Source organism: Leuciscus leuciscus, assembly GCF_965113295.1.
Source record: "Leuciscus leuciscus genome assembly, chromosome: 23".
Classification (NCBI taxonomy): domain Eukaryota; kingdom Metazoa; phylum Chordata; class Actinopteri; order Cypriniformes; family Leuciscidae; genus Leuciscus; species Leuciscus leuciscus.
The window spans coordinates 5,966,742-5,992,108 of NC_138747.1; the positions used below are offsets into that span (position 1 = coordinate 5,966,742).

The 25,367-nt window shown below is 38.3% G+C and overlaps 1 protein-coding gene across 4 annotated transcripts; it reads left to right on the forward strand.

Annotated features, from left to right (window-relative positions):
- The first annotated feature begins 434 nt into the window (after nucleotides 1–434).
- LOC309487814 (uncharacterized protein) lies at nucleotides 435–25,367 on the forward strand. 4 transcript variants are annotated; one of them, XM_082155689.1, is made up of 5 exons: nucleotides 16,270–16,298; nucleotides 17,387–17,573; nucleotides 20,519–20,650; nucleotides 23,662–23,828; nucleotides 24,322–25,367. In XM_082155689.1, the coding sequence occupies exons 4-5, from the start codon at nucleotides 23,667–23,669 to the stop codon at nucleotides 24,817–24,819; spliced, it is 660 nt and encodes a 219-aa protein (XP_082011815.1). In that variant the 5' UTR covers nucleotides 16,270–16,298; nucleotides 17,387–17,573; nucleotides 20,519–20,650; nucleotides 23,662–23,666; the 3' UTR covers nucleotides 24,820–25,367. The 4 variants fall into 4 exon arrangements, with proteins under 4 accessions (XP_082011816.1, XP_082011813.1, XP_082011815.1 ...); XM_082155688.1 differs by lacking the exon at nucleotides 16,270–16,298 and having other exon boundaries at nucleotides 16,831–17,573; XM_082155690.1 differs by lacking the exons at nucleotides 16,270–16,298; nucleotides 17,387–17,573; nucleotides 20,519–20,650 and adding an exon at nucleotides 435–2,632.

Sequence of the window (25,367 nt, forward strand, 5' to 3'; positions counted from 1 at the left end):
CTTTTTGTCATATGCAGTTATACGTCCATCCACAAGTCAATTTCACATAGTAATTTATTAAAGTGTTGCTGATTGCATTTAATTGATTGTTGTCATATATGGTTGTAAATCTATTTAATGTATATAAATCTATATTTAGTTTACATAGGGTCTATAAATCAACACTACTACAGAATTAAAAAAAAAGTTTAATACATTTTAAACAAGTAAACATACCTTGACATTAGGTTGTCATGTATAGCGGATTTAAAGTCCTTGATGATTGTGGAGTCGCTGGGTGCAATTCTCATCTCCTGTAACAGCCATGCATGCAGAGGACCAATGACTGAAAAAGTTGGTGAGCACTCCTCAGACATGGCTAGTGTAGCAGCTTTCATGGGATTCAGACAGAGCCTTCACTACATCTTCTACTGCCGTTATGTCAGCGTCTGACAAAGTGCAGAGATCTTAATCACTTCTGCGAACCTCAGGTGAGAGCAGCGCTGCGGATATGGCTGGCTGCTGTTCCAGGAACCGCTCTAGCATCTCCAGTGCGCTGTTCCACCGAGTTACAACGTCAGTCTTCAGCTTATGCGAGGGTAGATCCATTAGCTTTTGTTGGACTTTCAGAGTATGGCTGGCGATGCTGCTTTGATGAAAGAAGCCAGTGATTCGTCTGACTTTGCCAAGCAATTGAGCCACTTTTGGGAGTTTGAGTGCTGCTTGCGATGCTAAGTTCAGTATACAGTTCAGTGTGTGCGCGTAGCAACCGACGTGAAGCACATTCATTAATCCCGCCGCACGAATCATATTAGCTGCATTGTCGGTAACCAGGGCCGGTTCTTTCTCGGTAATACCCCACTCATTTAAGGCCTCATTCAACAATGCTGTGATGTTACTTGCTGTGTGGCTGGCTGGTGTGGACAGCTCGGGTTTGCAAAACATGCGACACGAGTGTCCAGTCACTTGCGATATAGTGACATGTGATGGTGACATACGAGTCAGTCGCCCTGGATGTCCAGCTGTCACAGGTAAGGGGCAACTCTTTCTGCCGACTGGAGAGATGCTGCGACATTGGTCTTAACCGCTGCATACTTTTTCGGTATCGCCATTTCACTGAGGTACTTGCGCGTTACCATTACATAGCGTGGTTCCAAAACATTAATACGATTTTGAAAGCCCTCGTTCTCAACTATGCTGTAGGGGCGTAATCGATACTGTTCTGTTAAATTGAATATCGATTAAAATCGGAGAATCAATATTTTTTACCCAGCCCTATCAAGCATCCTGTCCATGCTGGCATCTAATTTAGTAATCTTCTACCAAAAACAGACTTGCGGCTCATTTTTGGGTTCTGACCCATTAGTTGAGAACCACTGGAGATGTTTGTCTGAACTGCTCACCTCTCAATCTCAACCTTGCGGGGCACATGTCCTCGGGGGCAAGTATAAGCTATCTGAACTTTAGGAGTGTAACTTCCAGGGTGAAAGTCCATCTCGTGCTGGAGTTGTGTTGATGGTTCTTGCCAGTTGTTCTCCAGAACATTGAGGAAATGAGGAAAAATAACAGATTTCATAGGGAACTTTTATTGTTACATTTTAATAAACTGTTAGCGTTTTATTCAACTGATTATACATGCTTTTTGATTATTAAAAAAATCAATAATTCAAATGGAATCCAGAAAAAGAAGCAGTAAAAGAATAGAAAGAATGTTTTACCTGTTGCGGACTTTTGCTTGATGTAGTTATGAGAGCAGAGTAGATGCCCCTCAGAGGGGGCAGTTTGCCCCCGTGACCCTCTCTAGACTTGTTTTGAGGATGAGGACAAAACATGCCAGATCCGTTAGGATGGTTTTCACTTTGTGTCTGTTTTTTGTCCATAAACTCTTATCCAAACCGAAAGAAAATAAAGAAAAGTTACTTAAAAAAAAGCAGAATTGTTTCATGCATTACAGTATGTTTAACCAAACATTGTTACAAAGTATCTAGCACTGTATTCCATGAAATATGACAATAGTGAGAGGCATATATTTATATAACTTTATCTATCTATAAATTACAGAAACGTCTGTCTGTCTGTGTGTCTGTTATTCGCATATCTCTCGAACCGTTAGTCCGATGGATTTCAAACTTGACGGGTGTCTTGCTACGGGCACGAGTAAGTGCAGTGTTGGCGCTGTTTGGATTAGAAATGCAAAATATATGGTTTAAATATATCGGTAAAAGAAGCACTTAGAATGTTGTGGTTAAATAAACATTCTGACATAAACACTTTGTCAGCTAAACATTAAGTCAGCTACACTGTTTACTTCTGAATATTATATTTTATTCACTGCCATCATTTGTAGTAGCTTATTGTGACAGATTGAAATATGTATTTTATAATTCCCAAAATCTGTGAAACATTGACAGCTATTATATCACGCTATTTTGAACGTGTGTGTATAAAGGTTTATAAAATGTGAATAATTATTTTGTATGTCATTTTGGGTTCATCTGCGATCTATTAGTTTGGCACAATGCAACGTGCAATCGATTACTCTTGTCTTGTTGAACACTAGGGGGAGAACTCGTGGGGTTTTTCCATTACACAAAGTTCGCAGTGGAGAAACATCGAGCGAGTTTTGTGGTTAGTCTTCTCCCCCTCTATTCAGGTATTAATTCCAATTATGTTAATTTAATGTTGTATTTTGTTTAAGCATTTGCAGATGTGAGTATTCTATCGATTGCGTGTCGAGTTAAATGTTTTATAGCTCATTAGTTCAGAGGTGCATGAGCTCAGAGCTCCATTTTGAGCATTAATGGCGTGAGGCTTACATAAGGGCGCAAGAGCACATATAGAGAACATTTAGTTAGTGCGTATGTGGTATGTACCAAGCGTGCCGCACAAGCCCTGAAAAGAGAGTCACTGAAGCACCAACGGACATTTTTTTCGGGATCTTCGGAGGACTGAGGAGATTGTATTTACTTTATTTTAACAAGCCTCTTGTCATACTGCAATACATTTTTTTTTAAAGTGCACTCAGGGAGAGTGCATTCTGAGAGAGTGAGGGCGGAGCGTTGATTTCGCGGCTTTACTTCCTGCTCACGACTGCGCAGGTCTGGTCCCGAGATCACTACTGCGCAGACTCAAGTTCCAAGATGTCAGCGCCATTTAGGGACACTGGCGGCTTCATGGCTTCACTTCTCACAAATGGAAGAGAGTGAAGGGGTGTCGTCCATCTGTTTTTTACAGTCTATGGTATGTACGTTTGTATTTAATGTTTAATTCAGTATATTTAGTGCTGATTGCTCGATTCACGGGTTTGGAGAAATGTAAATGTAAAAAATGAACGAGAAAGAGAATCTTAGAGATCTATGTATTTTCAGATAAAACAATTACATACAAGGGTGTATTTATTACATGTTTAGAATAGAATATTGTATTTTTTTGTACACTTTAAACAGTTTTATGGATTAGAGGTGCACATTATTAACAGCACATGTGACCAACTGTTAAATATGTACGTTTTCAGAAAGAATGTGAATGATGCTGTTTTTGGAATGTTGTTTATTGTCAATTGCTACAAAAGATGACACAAAGTTTGCAGTGGAGAATCATCGAGCGAGTTTTGTGGTTAATCTTCTCCCCCACTATGCAGGGGTACAACACTATTCACAAACTTTTTGCTCAAGCGTAGCGTTTTTTCGGTGATCACTGTGTAGCCAGCTCCCTCAATTGTGTAGTTCAATTTTCCATATTTATTGTATGTCAGTATCAGTATTTGCTTTCTACCATGCACAAATAAAAATGTCTCTGAACTTTTGCTGTGTAATTGTAACAATGAGCACTCAAACACACCGAATCAACAATTACTAAAAACACACACAAAAACTGATTTTGCACGGGCACTTTGCACTAGTATATATATATTGTGACGGTCCGAGTGGTGGCCGCACAAGAGCGGTAATGTGGATGCATCTTTCACACACACACACACACGCATACATTTACACGGAGGACATGTATTTAAGAATAATCTTTATTTAAACTCTTATTTTGTTATTCACATTCATTTGTTTCAGTATAATGATGGATTATAAGAACCACACGAAACAATATTAATTAATTATTTATTGTTAGGTTTTCATATGTTTACATTTACAGCACATTTTATATAACGTTACATTGTTACTGATTTGAAGTGCACACAAATTATTTACGTTGTATATGTTACTTATATTTGTTTCTATTTTGAGTTTAAGTTTACTGTGATGAACTTCAGACTTAGGCTGCGTTCCAGTCCAAAATTGTCATGCCCTTCACTCGCAAACTTCCCTCCGTCTCGTTCACTCGGATGTACGTCATTGCGAGTGCTCACTACTGGCGGAAACTGCAATGGGCTGAATTGGAACGTCCTAAGCCCTTGATCACTTGGAATCAGCTGTAGAGTTGATTTATTATTTACATTTTTTTTCCCTTTAAGAATTTGTTTAATGCAGCATCCAAATGTTTATAGGTGTGTTTGGGTTGTTTTAAATTAAAAATATATATTATTAATATACAGGGCCGGTTCTAGACATTAGGAGGCCCTAGGCAAAATTCATGTTGGAGGCCCCCCACCCCCAATAAAAAAACACTTGAAACAAATATGATTCCTAACCTTTTTATTTATACAACATTTAATTTTAAAAGCAGTATATTTTTACTTACACAGTACATAAGTTTGGACACATTACTATTTTTAATGTTTTTGAAAAAAGTCTCTTATGCTCATCAAGCCTGGATTTATTTGATCAAAAATACAGAAAAATAATATAGTGAAATATTATTAAAATTTAAAATAATGGTTTTCTATTTTACTATACTTTATATTTCTGTGATGCAAAGCTGAATTTAGTGTCACGTGATCCTTCAGAAAACTTTATAATATTCTGATTTATTATCAAATGTTAGAAATGGTGCTTAAAGGAGAAGTTCACTTTTAAAATGAAAATTCTGTCATCATATACTCACCCTCATGTTGTTTCAAACCTGTATAAATGTCTTTCTTCTGCTGAACACAAAGGAAGATATTTAGAAGAATGTCAGTAACCAGACAGTTTTTGGGTCCCATTGACTTCCATAGTAGGAAAAAAAAGATATACTATGGAAGTCAATGGGACCCAAAAACTGTCTGGTTACTGACATTCTTCTAAATATCTTCCTTTGTGTTCAGCAGAAGAAAGACATTTATACAGGTTTGAAACAACATGACGGTGAGTATATGATGACAGAATTTTCATTTTAAAAGTGAACTTCTCCTTTAATATTTATTTTATAACCTGTGATACTTTTTTCAGGATTTTTGATTATTAAAAAGTTGTTTTAAAAAAGTCTTCACTATCACTTTTTATATATTTAACACATCCTTGCTGAATATTCCTGTTTTTTTCTGTATTTTTGATCAAATAAATGCAGGCTTGTAGAGCATAATAATAAACTTCTTTCAAAAACATTAAAAATAGTAATGGGTCCAGACTTTTACCGGTACTGTATGTACATATTAATCAAACTTTATCTAAGGTAATCTCTTTTTTGTTTAATGAAGATGTTATTGTTGTTGTTGTTGTTATTTTGCTGTTTTATTCAATTTATTCACAGTTCCAGAATCCCACTTCAGTAGATGAGCATAAGTGCTTTTATATTGCATTGTTACCTTAAATATGCTATACACAAATCAAGTGGAAGAGAAAGACACGATCGCTACTGAGCAGAAAAAAATATATAAACTGATATTATTGGCGTAATGTCAGGGTATAATCTAATCATCAGCAGAATTTAGAAGATATACCCATATGAGATCCTTTATTTGAAACATTTAAAAATGTTGTAGTGTGTTGGCTTTTTAACTTAGAATACAGACGTCTTGTCTTTTAATTTTGTAGCTTTTTTACTAGTCAGCTCCCGACGCGATGTTATTCATTGTACGCGCAAATTCAAAGCGTCGCGTCTGGGCACGTTAATGACGCTCGCGCTCTTTTAAACTCGTAATAAAGGGGTGAATGATTTTTCCAGAAATGACGCTGATCTACAGTACAAGTTTATATTTAGAATACATTGCAATCACTCCAAAATAGATGACGACAACTCACACACCTGCATTATGAGCTGTGCTTCTTTGTGTGCTTATTAGGCTTTTGCCTCGCAGCACCTGATGGATGCGTTCGTTATACATACTTTCAGAAGCCGGCACCCGCTTTGTAACGGACACATTAATTGGTTTAACTGCAGTAATGTAACAGTCTATGGTTAAGATAAACGTCGTCACTATTTTTAGTTAATTAATAAATATTGAAATAAATTGTAGATAGGACATTTGTACACTTTTTTTTTTTTTTTTGTCCCTCTGGGCCCCATCCCTCCAATCGGGCCCTAGGCACGTGCCTAGTTTGCCTTTGCGTTAATCCGGCTCTGTTAATATATCATAGAGTTGTCTGTTGTGGTGGTGATTAGATGAGATATGTGGTGACGTCACAGTCGTACTGCATTGTGGGACATATAGGTGCCTGAAGTGTACATTTGAAGTAGACTCGCTCCCTCGGTCAAAATCGAGGGAACGAGGGTCTGTCCATATAAACTTCCCTCGTCCACTTCACGAAGTGGAACGCACTTCAAAATGGCGGCAGGGATTCCCCCAAGGGGAAGTGCTTAGGGAAGTTCGCAAGTGCGTGTCTAAAAGTGTACTGGAACGCAGCAATGGTCCGCTGCAGCCGCATCCTGACGTAACGAGGATTAGAGTCCGGACAGGAACAGAATATAAGCATTATTGGTTCCGCCCGGACAGACCATTTGCTGGGAATTGCCCGGGGAGGAAGAAATGTTAATGTCTTTATTAATTGATTTATTTAGTTGTACATTTATGATACTTGACTACATTTTGCTGTCCTTATCTTTATTTACTATATATCTCTTTTTGATTTGATTTTGATTTAAGGTTATATGTTGAATGTAAAGTTGAAATAAAGACCCATTTTTTGTGTAAAGCTTGTGTTCCTTGTTCTTGGCTTCTCTGTCCCTCATATATATATATATATATATGTATGTTGCATTATGGTCGAGTTAAATACATAGTTAAAACAAAAAAACGTTAATATACATTTATGTAGGTGTATTTCACGTATCGATAGATATCGGTTTAAGTTGGAGAAAACAGCCGAAGGGGAACTTAACTTTCTGGGATGCCAGCATTGCTGTACGTGTAATATTAGTCCCGTGTGAATCGGCATCTCTGTGATTTGGCGGGGTCGTATATAATTTTTTCAAGGTTTTTGTTTCCTGTGCGCTTTTTTATCTATCTTTCGCGAAAAATTGAGTGTTTTGATAGTATTTTGGGTGCTGGGTCATATCACTATAGGCTACACCATACAACTATAAAATTTGCAGAGAGAAAGCTGAAAACCATCAGAAGAGCAAAAACAAAAAGAATGATTAGATGGAGATGAATGACTAGCAGCATGCAATAAGGAATATTCTTCTGTTTATGACATTTCCAAGCAATAGCCTATTGACATCATATCCGGGAGATAACGCAGTAAATTTGAGTAAAATCACAGGCTTCGCTTATCCCGTGCGAATGTGCCACACGAAATTCAGATGTGGGGGGTAATTTCTAAATATCCAGTGCGGATAGGGCTTTAGTTAATGGGGAAAAAATCTAGCAAAGCTGGCTAATTTATTCAAAGAAAAATGATGTGGTTTACTTTTTATTAAGTATTTATTTTGTATTAAAAATACATAACCTCACTGTATTCATTTATAATGTAACATTATAGCATGACATTTGTGTCAATAATTGTCAAGCACAGGTGACTCCGCGTGGTGGGTGGGGGGCCCCCAAATCAAATTCTGCTTAGGGCCCCCAAAAGGCTCGGGCCGGCACTGGACCAGTTAGTAGGTTGTCTGGTCAACTAATCTTAAGGAAGCCCTGTAAAACATTATATTCATTTGTCATAACTCTAGTCTTCAGTGTTGCGTGATCCCTCAGAAATTATTCTAATATGCTGATTTATATGCTGTAATACAGCTTTAGTGAGCACAAGAGTCTTCTTTCAAAAAAACATCAATGATAATACCAAATAAATTCAATAAAGTTATTTTGCTAAGGAAAGATGGTTTGTTCTTATTTTCTTCTCACTATTCACATCTTTAAGGCACTTGTTTGCACAGACGTTCCTTATGGATCAGAAGCAAGCTTTGGATTGCTCCTGGTCGATTGCTCCTGTCTGCTCTGCTGCGTTGCATTGGTTTCTGTCTGTAAGCTTCGTATCTTTCTGTTTTAACCATTATTCTATCATTCCTTGTTATTTATACTGCTAAATATAACCTAATCAACATCATACATTAACCTGACATCGCTAGTTTCAATCTAAATCGTTATTGCTAGCACAACACGCTAGTAATTCACTAGCCTGTTAGCGTGCCATCCGTGCGCTCTTTATTTATTTATTTATTCTCTAGCGCGCTCGCGCCTTCCGTGCACTCTTTATTTATTTTCTCTCGCGCCTTTTACGAGTTCATCAAAAAACTGTGGTAAGTATCAGTCAACAAACACTGTGAGTCATGTCATCTCCTCTTATTGTCACCTGCACCTCATGCAACATGTATAGCATAGCCTTCTCTGTCAGCACAGGATTTACATGTGACAAATGCAGGGAGATAGTAAAGCTGACGGGGAAGATTTCAGAACTAGAGACACGCATCCAAACTTTAATTGAGGATAGTAAGAGTGCAAGTGTTTTAGATACTGCTTAGGATACGACTAGCTTAGTGAACTCTGTACATCTTTCGGTTCCAGCTGAAGTAGAGCCCATGCAGCAGGGCAACTGGGTGACGGCGAGACGCTCTAGTCGCGGGACAAAAAAACGCTCTTCCGTTCCGATTACAACATCAAACAGATTCTCCCCACTCAGTGAAACACCCACTGAGAATTCTGTTGATTGTGCCCTAGTAATTGCCGATTCTATTACATGGAGCCACCATAGTCACAAGGTGGGATGCTGTTTTTTGTCGGCAGCAGGGCTTTGGCAGGAACAGGTTTGCGGTCGATGGAGCCTTGCTCATAACCTAAAGCCAGCCATTCCTCTGGAGTACGGCAGTCAAACTCCTCGTTATCGAATATCTGGTGTTACATTAAAAAAATATATAAACACAAGTATGCAGCCAATTAAACAGAAATGGTACTGGAATTCAAACTAAATCATCTACATGGAGACTAAAATAAAGGAAAAAGCAAACTGGGACATTCAAATTCACATAAAGAATACTTCAGAAAATCAATATAGCAACATGTTTGACCTCCAGAGACAGGTTGTTTGAAACAGACTGGTAGGGGTTTTCTGTCTCCGCACTCGTCTGGTATCTGGGCATCAGCTGGTTGGAGTCAATGCCTTGCTCAGTCAAAAGCTTACTGATATCTAACTTCTGATACTCCCTCTTACGTCTGAGAATTAAAACAGACACAAACATCCATGCATATTACATTTACAATCTAGAAATATGCCTTATATAAATAAAAGAAAACATACAAAAAGCATTAAATAACAAAATGTGCGAAAATAACTCAAATGGATGAGCATCTACTCTAACTTTTTAGTATCAACCAAGCAAACAAATCCATAATAATACTATAATAAATACAACTGTTTAAAATGTTTTTGAAAAAATGCACCAAGGCTAGAGAGAGAATAGAGGGCACCTTCCATCAGAAAAAACTGACAGTTTTATTGCTTTATGGCCCTCAAAGCCCCGCCCCCTTGACCGTGGGAATTTCCCACGCTAGCTCCTCCCACTTATGGGCTGTACAGTACACCGTGGGAATTTCCCACGCTAACTCCTCCCACTTATGGGCTGTACATACACCGTGGGAAAATTGGATTTGTGTCACGCCTCCTTAGGGGTTGAACATCTGAAGCGTGGGAAAATCGGATTTGTGTCACGCCTCCTTAGGGGTTGAACATCTGAAGCGTGGGAAAATTTCGCACGCTCAGTAGTTCTAAACAGTGTAAATTAAAACTTAAAAAAAAATGTACAATAAAGACATAGCCAGAGTGTGAGATCAGTGTTTTTATTAAAGAAGACAGATGTACATTCATCACTTTCAAAACATCAATGAAATAAGTTAAAATTGCATTTTTCTCTAAAAGAGATATTAAAAATGAGTTAGTGTTATTTAAAGATGTTAAAACATTAAAACAAGTTAAGAGTTTTTTTAATTTACAGAAAAGATTGATTTGTAAGCATTTAACTTTCAGACAGTATTTGTAAAACTTTTACATAAAACACAAACTAGTTTAAAAAGTGTTACGTTTTTACATACCCAGTTGTTAAAGACTCGGAGTTTAAAGATATATAAGTGCTTCGTTGTAGTGGAGCAAAGTGGAGAGCGTCCATTCAGTCCACAGGTCAGACAGAAATGAAGTACTCTGAGGCCTACAGAGAGACACACACAAACCCCGCCCCTAGCCCCGCCCCAACAGGTGTCACCGTGGGAAATTCCCACACCCCCCTTCAAGCTCCCAAAAAGAAAACACATCCGGTCATCTCAGTGGCCAGACTTAAATGACCAAAGAAAACCGATGCAACGGCCCGGAGAGACCACACCCCCTAACACGCCCCTCTCAAAGCTCATAGGTCAATTTTGATTTAAGGGCCTCCCTAAAATGACATCACTCACGGGAATCCCCCTCCCACAGCATCACAGTCACATGAGCTGTTTAAAAAGGAGCGCAAACATGACAAGAGCTACTTGTGGTTTTATTCAAGTAGAACACTATGGCTACGTCAGACCCCAAAACTCCTGAAACATTGATGAAGCTATGGAGGATTCGACCTTAGCGCCGCGAAAAAAAAAACATAGTTACCAGGACCCGTTTAACGCGATTTCTCCACGAGCCGGCGGAGCGCAAGTGAAATACTTTTCTGGAGGACGTGCGTGCGAAGTCAGATTGGTTAATGGATAACGACGAGCGATTCACAACGAATACAACAGAGGATCCCAATTTGTTTTTTTACGGAAAGGGATTGGATTTTATTTTAATTTATACAGGAGAATGGAGAGATTTGAAAGATGATGGGAGTGAACCGGTTTTCATAGCAGAGTGGGCTGGATTAACCACGGTTGCAAGATACCGACTTCTCACGGATTATATATATATATATAAAAAAACACCCAGAGGATTACGTTTACATACTTTTTGGAATGGATGTACCCAAATGTTCGTAGCCTATTTCTGAGGATGAGCATTTAAAATAGCCTACTACGATTTAAAATTCATGTTTCAATGGAATGTTTACATGTGTTGGAACAGATTTTTTCTAAAATCACGTAGCTTTTTTTAAAATGGAGCGACGCATTTGGATCTGTTGATGGATACGCACCAATAGGATTACCGGCTGCAACGAATGGATACCCACAGAAAAGCATCGATTGGCTGAATACATTTTGTGATTATTTAATCCTTTCTATGTAAAGTATTTTGAATTGCCAGTGTATAAAATGTGCTATATTAATAAATATGCTATGCCTTGCTTCGCCTATGTCATAGGAGAAATTATATTTAACTCACACTCACACAAACACCGACCCCCACTCCTCCCAACTTTTGGACTGAGCCCTCCAACGTGGGAAAATTCCCACGGTCCACATTTAAAGGTGTACTTTTCACAATCACATACAAAAAAAGACATTAATACAATGTTTATCATTAAAATACAAAGGGTGGTAAACACACATTTTAAAAATAATATATAAATTTAAAATACACATGTCGTTAGCGTTCATACATTTTTAATTAAAGAAAAGTTTTGCTTTCCATATATATGTAAAGCTTTTTAAAAACACGGCATAAAGTTAAAATGCAATGGTTTAGTATTCGTACATTTTACAACGTTATCTGAAAATAGTTAGAATGTGGTCGTTCACATACAGATAAAAAAATTAAAAAAACGTTCAAAACAACGTCAACTAAAATACAATATGCAACTAAAGTTTAGTTTTAAGTTCCGTATGATACTACATCACTCATCGCCGGTAGAAACATGATTGAGTATAGATCATGTGTGAAGCAGAGTCTCCGCCCACCTAACGCTAGATTTATTTATAATTACACTAGTAAATAACATTTATAAAAAATAATAGTTGTTTAAAAAATAAAAAACTCATGTTTCAGTTCATTTTGGACTTTTGGTGAAGTTAACAAATATTCACTACTGATTTATTCACTCTTCGATAGGATAATCCACATCTCCCAATGGAGAAATCTGATCATTGTTTGAGAATGCGTTTTGGAGTAAAAAAATTATAAATCTGTTCAAAACTATGTGATTTAAACTGTAAAACCGTGAAACGTAAGCGGCAGGCAAACAGTTTTCTTTTCACAGACATGTAACACTTTCACATATAACTTTTTAAAATGATACAGACCTTTAAAATACAAAGGTGTAGTATTTAAAACGTTAGGCCTATCAGAAAAATGTAAAACAAGTTAGAATGTTTTCCTTCACCTACAGATTTTAAAACCTGTAAAAAAAAATATTATAGAATGTCTATAGAAAGTTATAGAATGTCTTTCACGAACGACTTTTAAAGATACCAGAAAAATGGTAAATTATGTTTTTTAAACAATGTTTCAAACGTGAGCAACATATCAAACATATCAAACTACAACAGTTAAAAAATACATCAAACAAATAGATTATAAGCAAAACTTTTTAACATAAACTTTTGTTTAGTTTTTAGCTAACAATATCTCTTACGCTGTCCCGCAAAGCACATGAATGAGAAATAGAGTCTCCGCCCACCTAAAACTCCGCAACGTATGAGAATACACATGCGCAGCGCTAGCCTATAGCTACAGATTTAAATCTTGGTAAAAAACACTTATCAAAACAACGTTCAAAATGTTTACATTTTTTATTTAGGCTAATTTAGTTATTAATTCACTATTAGATATTTCTAGCCTAATATTTTCAAGCATCTGTCCACACACACACACACACACACACACATACATACGGATGAACGTCTTAACTTTTACGACATCATAGAGAGAGAGAGCATCACTTTGTACCATGCTGTGTTATGCCTAACGAGAAATTATCTCTTCTGAACTCTGAATGGCATTGTGAGCTTTGGGTGATACTGTAAACTTTTGGTTTTCTTTACAAGAAATTGATGAAAGCTATTTTTAGAGTCGACATGAAATCAAAATTTATCCTATTTACTTTGTTAGCGCATATTACTAGTCTTGTGGTGAAAAATTAATCCGTGCAAGTTAATACACAGGAAAAATGGTTGGTCATGGTAATCTTTAATCAAAGTCTGAAAAGCGACTTCCGGTCTGGAAATGGCGTTTCTTTTCTGATGACGTCAGTTTGACGGCTTAACCACTCCTTAAACCGTCTGCTATGAGCAGAGATGGACAGGAGGAGTCTGTTCAATATTCCCTTTCACTTGGAAATACGTCACAACAGTGGAGAAAAGTCGTTTTGCAACTTCCGGTTCACGGGGACTTTAAAAAACATTAATACAACTCTTTGCTTTACAAAAACTGTTTATTACACTAAAACAAGACACAAAATAGGATATTTCATTTACCCCTACAGTAGTCATAATAGTTATTTCTTTATTTTTATTCTGTATTTTTACAGACCTAAAACCATGAGGCTTCAAAGTATGGATTGGAAGTAAATTACCAAAGACACAAACGATTTTGAACATTTATACATTTGTGTGTTGCAAAAGCAGAAGTCTATCTTCTTTATATAAAGAATCACCTTTATTTATGCTTTAATTTCTTTAAAACAATCTGGTGACCTGCATTATTTCTGTGATTACATGATTAGTAATATTGCGAGAGGTTTCCTCACACGTATAAAAACTCTTTAGATGTCTTTGTGACAAACACAACATCTTCACTTAAAAGACTTTTTTTAAATGTATGGCCGATCCTTTTTCTTCTGACAAACTTACATTTCATATTAATTACCTGAGGCGTTTAACAACCACATATAGGGAATGCATGTTAATTAAATGTTCGAGAAAGCTAATATTGGTGTAGGCTAATCTCTGAGAGGTCTCACCCCCAGATGCAAAACTATGCGTTGGGATAATCCAGACATAGCTTTACTAAAATAAAATATTATGGAAGTCATTTTCAAACTGTGCGTAGGCTATGCTTCAACATGTAATTATACAATATTTTATATATTAATATCATGGTTCCATGTTGTTTGTCTGTTTGTTATTAACTAATACCTTTATCCTTTAACTAACACTTCAACATCCAGAACAAAATTAAAGAGATGTATGAGCTAAGGATGTTCTCTGACCCCAAATAAACGGATAATGGAATGTTCACAATCTACAATATACAGTTAGATATTCTCCTACTTAGTATGTGTAATAGTTGTGTTACTCCGCTAGATTTAGTCATCTTGTTCAGATAGCACAACGCTGTTTCACATGTTGTATGTTGGACTGTATGTGTTTTAGGTGAAGACGTTTCTTTGAGAGCTGAAATAAATGACAATTAAGAATTTAAGTGATAGTCTTTCTGTCTGACTAAATTGATACTTCATTTAGTGCAACTTTCCCTCTATCTACGAATTACACAAAGTGCATGCTGTTTTACACTTAAACTATTACAACAGAATCACATCTAACTATTGCACTGAGAGAGGCATATTCATCCAAGCTCGAGGCTGTTAAACTTCCACACTTTGGTAAAACCTAAATTCTAGAGGTCAATTGGGTTAAAAGTAAATGCATCATCATGAGCCATTTTAAAACAAATACAGAAAAGCCACTATAGTGACCAGTTTTAGCGTGTGAATTGACATTTTACATATTACGCTGTTTACATCTTGTTTTTGTACAGTTTTTGTTCATATAGGAATGTATGAAAAACATGAACAAATATTGCATAAAGATAATTAAATGACGGTCCTTCAAACAAATAACTGACATGCTTTCAACTGCCAGTGTGAAGGCGGCGTTAATAGGGAGTGGGCAGCCTCTCCGTAGATGGGCTCTGCCTCTGACATTACTTTAACCATCGAGGACGGTGTGTTAATCACTGAAACTTATTTATGTTACCTAAGGTTTGCAGTTTTTATATCACTTTTTATATTTTTATAACTTTTTACGCCATGCCTGTCAGCTGCTGTGATTTGAAGTGAGGTAAATTAAAAACGGTGCTTTTATAGGATTTGGTCTATAGCAACAGTTACAGCGTCGCTAAATGACAGTCAAAATATTACTTTAACCACCGAGGACGGCGTAAAATATACACGAAGTAATCACTGGAACTTATTTTATGTTACCTAAGGTTTGCTGTTTTTATATCACTTTTTATATATTTATAACTATTTTTACGCGATGCCTGTCAGCTGCTGTGATTTGAAGTGTGGTAAATTAAAAACGGTGCTTTTAACGTTTTTTTTTGTTTGAACTATTTCATGAGTTCACACTTACATACAATTTGAGGGGATAAAGTTTAATGCGTAGGCCTATTTGGCTTGCTGTCCGGGGGAGGGCTCCGAGCTCGGAGTTCGGCCCGAACCCAGAGTTCTCCCCCCGTATAAGTGTTTAGGACTAGAAGCGTGGAGAAGGGGTGGTGGTGGGATACGGCAAAACTGTCAATGTATTGAGGTGAGACTGCTGAATGTATATAACGTTATACCTCTTACCATAGATTGCTGAGTGCTCTCCACTTGTGTTAATTATCTGAACGTGCTCCTCCCGAACTTTGTTAATAAAACATCATGTATTTAACTCGACCGTAATGTAATATACATGTAACAGTAATATATGCTATATATATATATATATATATATATATATATATATATATATATATATATATATATACCTCTCGCTATTGTAATATATATATATATATATATATATATATATATATATATATATATATATATATATATATATATATATATATAATATTCTAGTGCAAAGAGCCCATGCAAAATCAGTTTTTGTGTGTCCTCACGGCTCAGGACTCAAGCCCCTGCCCTGCCCCTTTTGTCTCAAAATGTATTGCCCCCCTCTCTAATAAAATGTAAATAATAATAATTATTCAAATAAATATTATAATAAATACCAATACACTTATACACCATTGCCACTAACAATAAAAATACAAACAAATATTAAATAAAAAATTTTGGCGGAAGCATTTGGTGGAGGTGAAGTAGTAGTAGGCGGAGTTTCCTTTGCAGCGCTATGTACGCAGCAGTCGCCCTCTATGAGTTCGCCGCGAGTCTTCAAACTGCACGGGCAGCAGGTAACATTAAGCTATACGGAAAAGTTACATTTATCCTACCATGCTACTGTAAAAGTTGCGGCAGCATGTGACTTATGCTTAAAAGTCATACAATTATAACTCAATTTCAGCCGCATTCTGAGTCTGACAAAGTCATTCGTTTTTATCCAAGGCCATAGCAAGTGTTATTAGCTTGGGGAAATACAGGTGCTGGTCATAAAATTAGAATATCACCAAAAAGTTGATTTATTTCAAGAATTCAACTTAACAGGTGAAACTAATATATTATATAGACTCATTACATGCAAAGTGAGATATTTCATGCCTTTATTTGTTATAATTTTGATGATTATGGCTTACAGTTTATGAAACCCACGAAATCAAAATCCCAGAAAATTTGAATCTTACATGAAATCACACAGTAATTACACAGTGATACCATGGTCATTGAACCAGGTTTTGGTTCTTTTGGCAGTGTCTTAAATGTATCTACAAGGAGGCATTAATCGACTCTGTCAATTTATTGAAGAGCTGTCGAACACACTGCATTCAGATTGTTTACATGAGGAACATATCTGTTATTCGCTCCCATGTCACTCAAGCATTCCGTGCTCATTGAGTACCCCTAGTGGGCTGGGTAGAACATCACAACTAAATAGATAATATACAATACCCTGACACCTCCCCCTTTTAGTCAAATACTTCAGGTTGCAATTCTGTTTACCTTATGATTATAACATCATGTTTCAGTAACCTTACTTAACAAAGATGACTATTTAACTACTTACCAGAACATATTTTCTTTAAACACAACATTACTCTATCCTTGATATATCACGTGTCAGTTTCTCAATTCTCCCCATCAAACGTCAGAATATTAATTATTATGTTCAGGTATAACCAAGCCTGTTCATAACACAATAAAGACATTGATTACCGACAGTGTATTATCACTCTTTTTTCATAAGTCCAAACGCTCAGCAGGCTTACTCACTCGGCCTGATCTAGTGATATTATGTTTCTTTGCAATTGTCTCTGCAGATAACTCAGAGTCTCTATGAAGTTGAACTTTCTGTGGTGACTGTTCAGAACTCTCCTCTGTCTTTAAGTTAGTTTTGGGAACTCCGTCAGGCAACAACTGAAGATGCCTGCGATTTCTCCGTGTCTCTCCCCCTTTTCCGTTGCAAACTTCATATGACCTCGGAGTAGTGCTCTCCGCCAGCACTGTAGCTGGTCCTTTCCATTTGGATTCCTCATCCAGCTTTAACAAGACTGAATCCCCTGCTCTGAGAACAGGTAAGTCCTTCGCACCATGTCGTCTGTTAAAGTAGTATGCTTGCTTTTGTTTTGCTGCTTTGTCTTTCTCTCTCACACTTGATTTGTTTGGCCACTTTGGTCTCAGGTTTTTCGTTAAGGTGGGTAGAGTCGTACGGATTTTTCGCCCCATAAGCAATTCCGCTGGGCTGACCCCTGTAGAGGAGGTGGGTGTGGCTCGAAAACACATGAGTGCTATCAACGGGTCATCCTGTTTCAGAATGCGCTTCGCCGTCTGAACTGCGCGTTCTGCGTGTCCGTTACCTTGTGGATTATGTGGACTCGATGTGATGTGATGAATATCGTACATACCACAAAAGCTTCTCCAGGCTTCACTGGAGAACTGCGGTCCATTGTCGCTAACAATCTGTTCTGGTATGCCGAATCTCGCAAATAAAGCTTTAAGTTTCTGAATAACATGTTCAGATGTTGTGACTTGAAGTAGAAGAATTTCCAAGTAGCGCGAATAGTAGTCAGATACAACCAGATATTGTTTTGATTTATGCATACATAAGTCTGTGGCTATTCGCTGCCATGGCCTTTCCGGCAGTGGGGTTGACTGGAGAGGTTCTTTGCGTTGTGTTCGTTTATTCTCAGTGCAAAACGTACATGTCTCTATCTTTCGCTTAAGATCCTCAGAAATTCCGGGCCACCACACAGTTTCTTGAGCGCGTGCCCTGCATTTTGACAACCCTTGGTGTCCGTCATGAATTCTGCTAAGCATCTCGTGTCTCATCACTTTAGGAATTACTATACGATTCCCAAGCACAACCAGTCCCTCACTCACTGACAAAGAGTCTTTCCATTTGTAAAAACTCTGTACGCTATTAGGAACACTTTTAGCATATTCTGGCCATCCTGACTTTACAAATCTCTCTACAGTTTGTAGCTGCTCATCCTTTTGTGTCTCCGATTTTATTTCCGTCAACTTGCGCTGTGACACCGGCAGACATCTGATGATAGCATTCACGTGACAACTCACCTCTGCTGTCATAAAGTCTTCTGTAGTGTTCAATGGGCTTCGCGACAGAGCGTCTCCCACAACCAGGCTTTTGCCAGGCGCATACTCCGCTTTTGCGTTAAACCGCATAAGTCTCATCAAAAGTCTCTGACATCTCACTGGCACAGTGTCCAAGTCTTTGCTATTGATCAGTGGTACTAACGGCTTGTGATCAGTGATCAATTTAAATGTGTCCATGCCGACTAAGTATTTCTGGAACCTTTCGCACGCCCATACGCCTGCAAGGCACTCCTTCTCAATCTGGGCGTATCTCGTTTCAGAATCGGTCAGTCTTCTAGAACAGTACGCGACCGGTTTCCAGCTATCGTCATGCTTTTGCAGTAACACCCCGCCGATACCGTAACTGCTAGCATCCGCTGACACCACTGTTTCCTTTCCCAGATCATAGTGTGCCAGGACTGGAGCTTTTGTGAGTGAGCTTTTAAGTGTTTTGAATGCACTTTTCTGCGCTTGATCCCAAGTCCATGCACGTCCATTTTTGAGGAGCTCATACAAAGGACCTCCCTTCGATGCCAGGTCCGGGATGTATTTTCCCATGTAGTTTATGAGGCCTAACGCCCTCCTCAACTCGTTTACATTTTCTGGCTCTTGCAAGTCACTTATTGCACGTACCTTTTCAGGATCTGCCCTGACACCCTGTGCATCCACGACATGACCCAGGAAGCTCAACTCTGCTTTTCTGAATACACACTTGTCTTTATTCAATTTGAGGCCCACACTTTCCATCCTTTTCAGCACTTTTCCCAGGTGTTTGTCATGCTCTGCCTGATCCTTCCCGTAAACAATCACATCATCCATATATACAGCAACTCCTTCCATGTCCACTAGGAGCTCGTTCATTTTTCTTTGAAAGATTTCTGGAGCTATGCTGATTCCAAATGGGAGCCTCTTAAAGCAATAGCGTCCCACCGGAGTAATGAACGTTGTCAGCAAGCTGCTCTCATTACATAACGGAATCTGCCAAAATCCTGACGCTGCATCTAATGATGTGAAGACGCTTGCTCCTGCTAATTTAGCCAGAATTTCGTCTGTTGTGGGAAGCATGTACCTCTCTCTTTTTATGTTGTCATTCAGTTTATTTAATCCCACACAAATTCTGACGGCGCCATTGGGCTTCATGACCGGTACCATGGGTGCACACCAATCTGTAGGCTGTGTGACTTTTTCCACAACCCCTTGTTCCTCCATTCTCAGTAATTCTGCTGTAACTTTAGGAAGCAGTGGTAATGGTACCCTCCGCGCAGTATGTACTGCGTATGGCTCTGCGCCATCTTTCAGGTGTATTTTTACCGGCTCTGTTTTCATCGTACCGCTTCCTTCAAAGACTGCGGCTATCTGCTCTATTCTTTTGACTAGCCCCATCTCAGCAGCTGTCTGTCGGCTTAGAAGGTTACTGACAGTTCCTCCCGCAACCACATACACGGTAATGGCATACTTTCTGCCTTTATACTCCACTTTTGCCGTGAACTGTCCGATGCAATTTAGTGATCCGCCTGGGCTGTCTAGTGCTATGTTTGAATGAAAGAGCTGAGCTTTTGGGCGAAGCTTTTCATAAGTCACTGTGTTCATTACGGTAACGTCCGCTCCCGTATCGATCTTAAAACTAACTGGAGTATCACCTATCTTAAGCAACACAGTCCATTTAGCTTCATCTGACTCATTTTTATTACTCACCGCGCCCAGGTAAAAGCTCTCTTCACTCACTTCTTTCGCCATCACTTGTCTCACAGTTTTTGATTTGCACATTTTCGCCCAGTGTCCTTTTCTTTTGCATTTTCTGCATTCAGTTTCAGCTGCTGGGCATTTTCTGACGTCTTTGTGTCCTGTCTTACCACACCTGCCACACTCATTTTCTGTATCGTCTCTTCTTTTCTCACCAGTTCTTTTGTATTTCTCTCTCTTCCAGGGCCGATCTCCCGCCTTTAATGAACGCCTGGAGGCTACCTCTTGCACGCTGCTCGTCGACTGACCCTCCTGCTGGCTGATCTGCTGCGCGACATCCTCGGCCTGCCGCGTCATCTGCACCGCAGTTTCCAGGGTAAGTGCTGTCATTAGCTGCATCCTCCTAGAAAGCTCTTTATCCCGAATTCCGACTACAAGTCTGTCTCTTATATGTTCATTTCGACTTGCACCGAATTCACAATTCTCACTAAGTTCGTAGAGGGCTCTGATGTAGCACTCCGCCTTTTCCCCGGGCCTCTGCACTCTCTGATGAAAACACGCCCGCTCGTGTATCACGTTCTTTTTAGGCAAAAAATACTCATCAAATTTTCCAACCACCGTTTCGTAATCCTCAGCACTTTCCTCTGCTGCGAAGTTGAATGATTTGAAAATGTTCTCAGCTTCAATGCCCATGGCGTATATTAAAGTGCTTATCTGTACCTCTTTATCTTCTTTGCTCAGTTTTGTAGCTGTCCTGTAGCGCGCAAACCTCTGCCGCCACGTTGGCCACTCCGTTGGACGATCAAAGTTAAAACTTTCTGGTGGATTAAATTTCGACATATTGCTCTTCTCTTGTATTTATACTTCTGACACCATGTCTTAAATGTATCTACAAGGAGGCATTAATCGTCTCTGTCTATTTATTGAAGAGCTGTCGAACACACTGCATTCAGATTGTTTACATGAGGAACATATCTGTTATTCGCTCCCATGTCACTCAAGCATTCCGTGCTCTTTGAGTACCCCTAGTGGGCTGGGTAGAACATCACAACTAAATAGATAATATACAATACCCTGACAGGCAGTGTGGGCAGGTGCAAATCCTGCTGGAAAATGAAGGAAGCATGAAGTGCTCTGAAAATGTCCTGTTAGACGGCTGCGTTGACTCTGGATTTAATAAAGCACAGTGACCAAAGTCCTCTTTTCTGATGAGAGCAAATTTTGCATCTCATTTGGAAACCAAGGTCCCAGAGTCTGGAGGAAGAATGGAGAGGCACACAATCCAAGATGCTTGAAGTCCAGTGTGAAGTTTCCACAGTCTGTGTTGGTTTGGGGAGCCATGTCATCGGCTGGTGTTGGTCCACTGTGCTGTCCACTCAACGCAGCCAAGCTTTATGGAGATACTGACTTCATTTTCCAGCAGGATTTGCACCTGCCCACACTGCCAAAAGAACCAAAACCTGGTTCAATGACCATGGTATTACTGTGTAATTACTGTGTGATTTCATGTAATATTCAAATTTTCTGGGATTTTGATTTCGTGGGTTTCATAAGCTGTAAGCCATAATCATCAAAATTATAACAAATAAAGGCTTGAAATATCTCACTTTGCATGTAATGAGTCTATATAATATATTAGTTTCACCTGTTAAGTTGAATTCTTGAAATAAATCAACTTTTTGATGATATTCAAATTTTATGACCAGCACCTGTACATCTAGTGAAAGGAAATGTTAAGTCCATATTCAGCTCTAAATTGTAAGGAATTTATATCTTTGATTTCATAGTAGGCTAGACTTTACAATAAGGTTCATTTGTTTATTATTCATATTAAAGGGATAGTTCACTTTGAAATACATTTTTGGTATGTTTTAGCTTACCTCAGGGGCATCCAAGATGTAGGTGACTTTTTTTCCGCAGTAGTTTCAATTTTGATATTTTTAGGTCAAACCGTTCTTGTCTGTCAGTCATATAATGCAGGTCGATGGTCACTGTCTCAAAGAGCATGCACAGAGTCCAAATTAAAACAACAACACTTGGACAGCCATGTCCAAGTGATCTGATCTGACGTGTACGCAGACTGGTGCATAGATATATACACTAGATGTCGCCTTAAAGACATTCGTTCCAATGAACTGCCGTAGACAAGGTGACATCTAGTGTGTATATATCTATGCGCCAGTCTGCGCACACGTCAGATCAGATCACTTGGACATGGCTGTGTATAAGACGTAAAAACGATATAAATACTGTTCGTTTTCTCACACAAACCGCTCGTTTCGTGTCTTAGGCCATCAATGTGTACTTACGATGGGGAATTGTTTAATTTGGACGACGGGGAATTGTTTTATTTTGGACTCTGTGCATGCTCTTTGAGACAGTGACCATAGACCTGCATTATATGACTGACAGACAAGAACGGTTTGACCTAAAAATATCAAAATTGAAACTACTGCGGAAAAAAAGACACCTGCATCTTGGATGCCCTTGAGGTAAGCTAAAACATACCAAAAATTAATTTCAAAGTGAACTATCCCTTTAACTAACATTAACTAATCATGAGTAAGACATTTGTTAGGCTACTGTAGGCCTATTTGTTAATCTTAGTTAATAATAATACAACTTTTAATTGTTTGTTCATGTTATGTCACAGTCAGTGCATTAACTAATGTTAACAAATACAACTTTTGATTTTAATAATGTTTTAGTAAATGCTGAAATTAATAGTAACTAAGATTAATAAATTGTGTAGAAGTGCAGTTCATTATTAGTTCATGTTAACAAATTTAACTAATGAAACCTTATTGTAAAGTGTTACTGATTTCATGATAGCTAACACTTTAATGAATACATGCATACAATTTATAACATCAACATAACTAAACATGAATTCCTCATACCTCATTACCTACTTGATTCTCTGTTTTGTTTGGTAAAGTAAATAATATTTAGTAATATCATAATTTCCCTATTTTTGTTTGATGTGTTATGCATTCTAATTGTATCAACTTCTTTTCATTGGTAATGAGGAGAGGCTCTCTGACCTACTGCTGCTCTCCATTGAGCTAGATATTCCAAATAATTGTGAGGAAGTCATTAAAATATATAAAAACACAACAGACAGACGGGTACTGCTTTAAATACAGGTGATTTATTTAAAAAAAAAAAATTAAGTGCCCTTTTTGGTCCTTCCGCCCGTGCCCCGGGAATGTGCACGCAAATGGATAGATAGATAAGTAATATATATACCTCTCTCTATTGTCATATTTCATGGAATACAGTGCTAGATACTTTGTAACAATGTTTGGTTAAACATACTGTAATGCATGAAACAATTCTGCTTTTTTCGTAAGTAACTTTTCTTTATTTTCTTACGGTTTGGATAAGAGATAATGGACAAAAAACAGACGCAAAGTGAAAACCATCCTAACGGATCTGGCATGTTTTGTCCTCATCCTCAAAACAAGTCTAGAGAGGGTCACGGGGGCAAACTGCCCCCTCTGAGGGGCATCTACTCTGATCTCATAACTACATCAGGCAAAAGTCTGCAACAGGTAAAACATTCTTTCTATTCTTTTACTGCTTCTTTTTCTGGATTCCATTTGAATTCCATTATTGATTTTTTAAAGCTACTCTGGGTAATATTTTAAGTCGATTTTTAGCAAAAAACACGTAAGTGTATAATCTGCCATTTAGAATACAAATGAGCGAGTCGCTTGAATGGCGGAAGCCATGTTGCGCATCCATCTTGGAAATACATTAGACAAAGAGGGACATACAAGCTTCGCCTTTCGTGTTTTTACACGCAGTTGCACCGTGACGAATGCGAGAGGGAGATTTGCTTGCGTTTGCCGGCAGATTTGAAATAATACAGCCACCGTAGTAGTTAAAACGCCTTCGGAATGGGAGGAGCTAGAAAGTAATATTCAGTTGGTAGTCATATACAATTTCACCGCTAGATGGGAGTAAATCCTACACAGTGTAGCTTTAATAATCAAAAAGCATGTATAATCAGTTGAATAAAACGTTAACAGTTTATTAAAATAGCTGCATGATGACCTGCATGAGAAGCTACACGACCTTGGCTTGCTGCAGAGACCAGGCCACCAGCCCTTGGCGTCACCTAATGCCAGTGGCCGGGGGAGAGGATGTCGTAAGCGGTGTGTGAGGAAGACCATCCTTCCTCCCAATGACCAGGTGCTCTGTCTTAACACGGCTGATGTGAGGAAAACTCTACACAGAGTCAACCCACGGAAGGCTGCTGGACCAGACAACATTCCTGGCAGGGTGCTAAGAGGTTGTGCAGACCATCTGGCAGATGTTCTAACGGACATCTTCAATATCTCTCTGAGCAGCGCCGTCGTTCCAACGTGCTTCAAGGCTACCACCATCGTCCCCATGCCAAAGAAGTCTTCAGTGTCTTGCCTCAACGACTACCGTCCCGTCGCACTCACATCTATTATCATGAAGTGCTTCGAGAAGCTCGTCATGAGGCACATTAAGACCCAGCTGCCCACCTCACTAGACCTGTACTACTGTATATGACTGAACGACAATAAAAACCACTTGAACTTGAACTTGAAAATGTAACAATAAAAGTTCCCTATGAAATCTGTTATTTTTCCTCATTTCCATTTTTCCCCAAATTTTTTTATTATTTATTTATTTAGTGTTCTTTATCTTATGATTTAGGCTATTACAAATGTATCATCAAAAGCTTTGGTAATCAAATGCATTCATAAAACTTTACAACAATATCAAAAAAGTGTACAACAAGTGTTGATCGAAGTTGTGTAGTTACACATTACATTTTTATGACTGAATTCCACTGACGATAGAGTGCAATCAGTTCCTGGAGGTAAAAACTCTTTTTAAACCTTTAAAGACAGACCTACTGTAAGGTTGCTAATCGATGGTATTTGCTTCTGCTGAAGCCATCAGTCCGCATTATTTCAGCTTATTTTTTTAAATAATCTTATTTAACAGTAGCATTCATAAAACTACATTACCCATTATGCTGTACAGAAAATTACACCAGTCAGAGTTAAAAAAAAGCAACAAGTGCCAAAGTAGCTCTTTAGCTCCGCCTACTC

Excerpts from the sequence above, each read along its gene's own strand:
- LOC309487814 (XM_082155687.1), top strand. The coding sequence starts at position 16,260 with ATGAGTTCGCCGCGAGTCTTCAAACTGCACGGGCAGCAG. Across the intron at positions 16,299-23,663 it reads TCAAACTGCACGGGCAGCAG|ATAATGGACAAAAAACAGAC; the intron begins GTAACATTAAGC and ends TTTGGATAAGAG. Across the intron at positions 23,829-24,321 it reads CAGGCAAAAGTCTGCAACAG|CTGCATGATGACCTGCATGA; the intron begins GTAAAACATTCT and ends TTATTAAAATAG.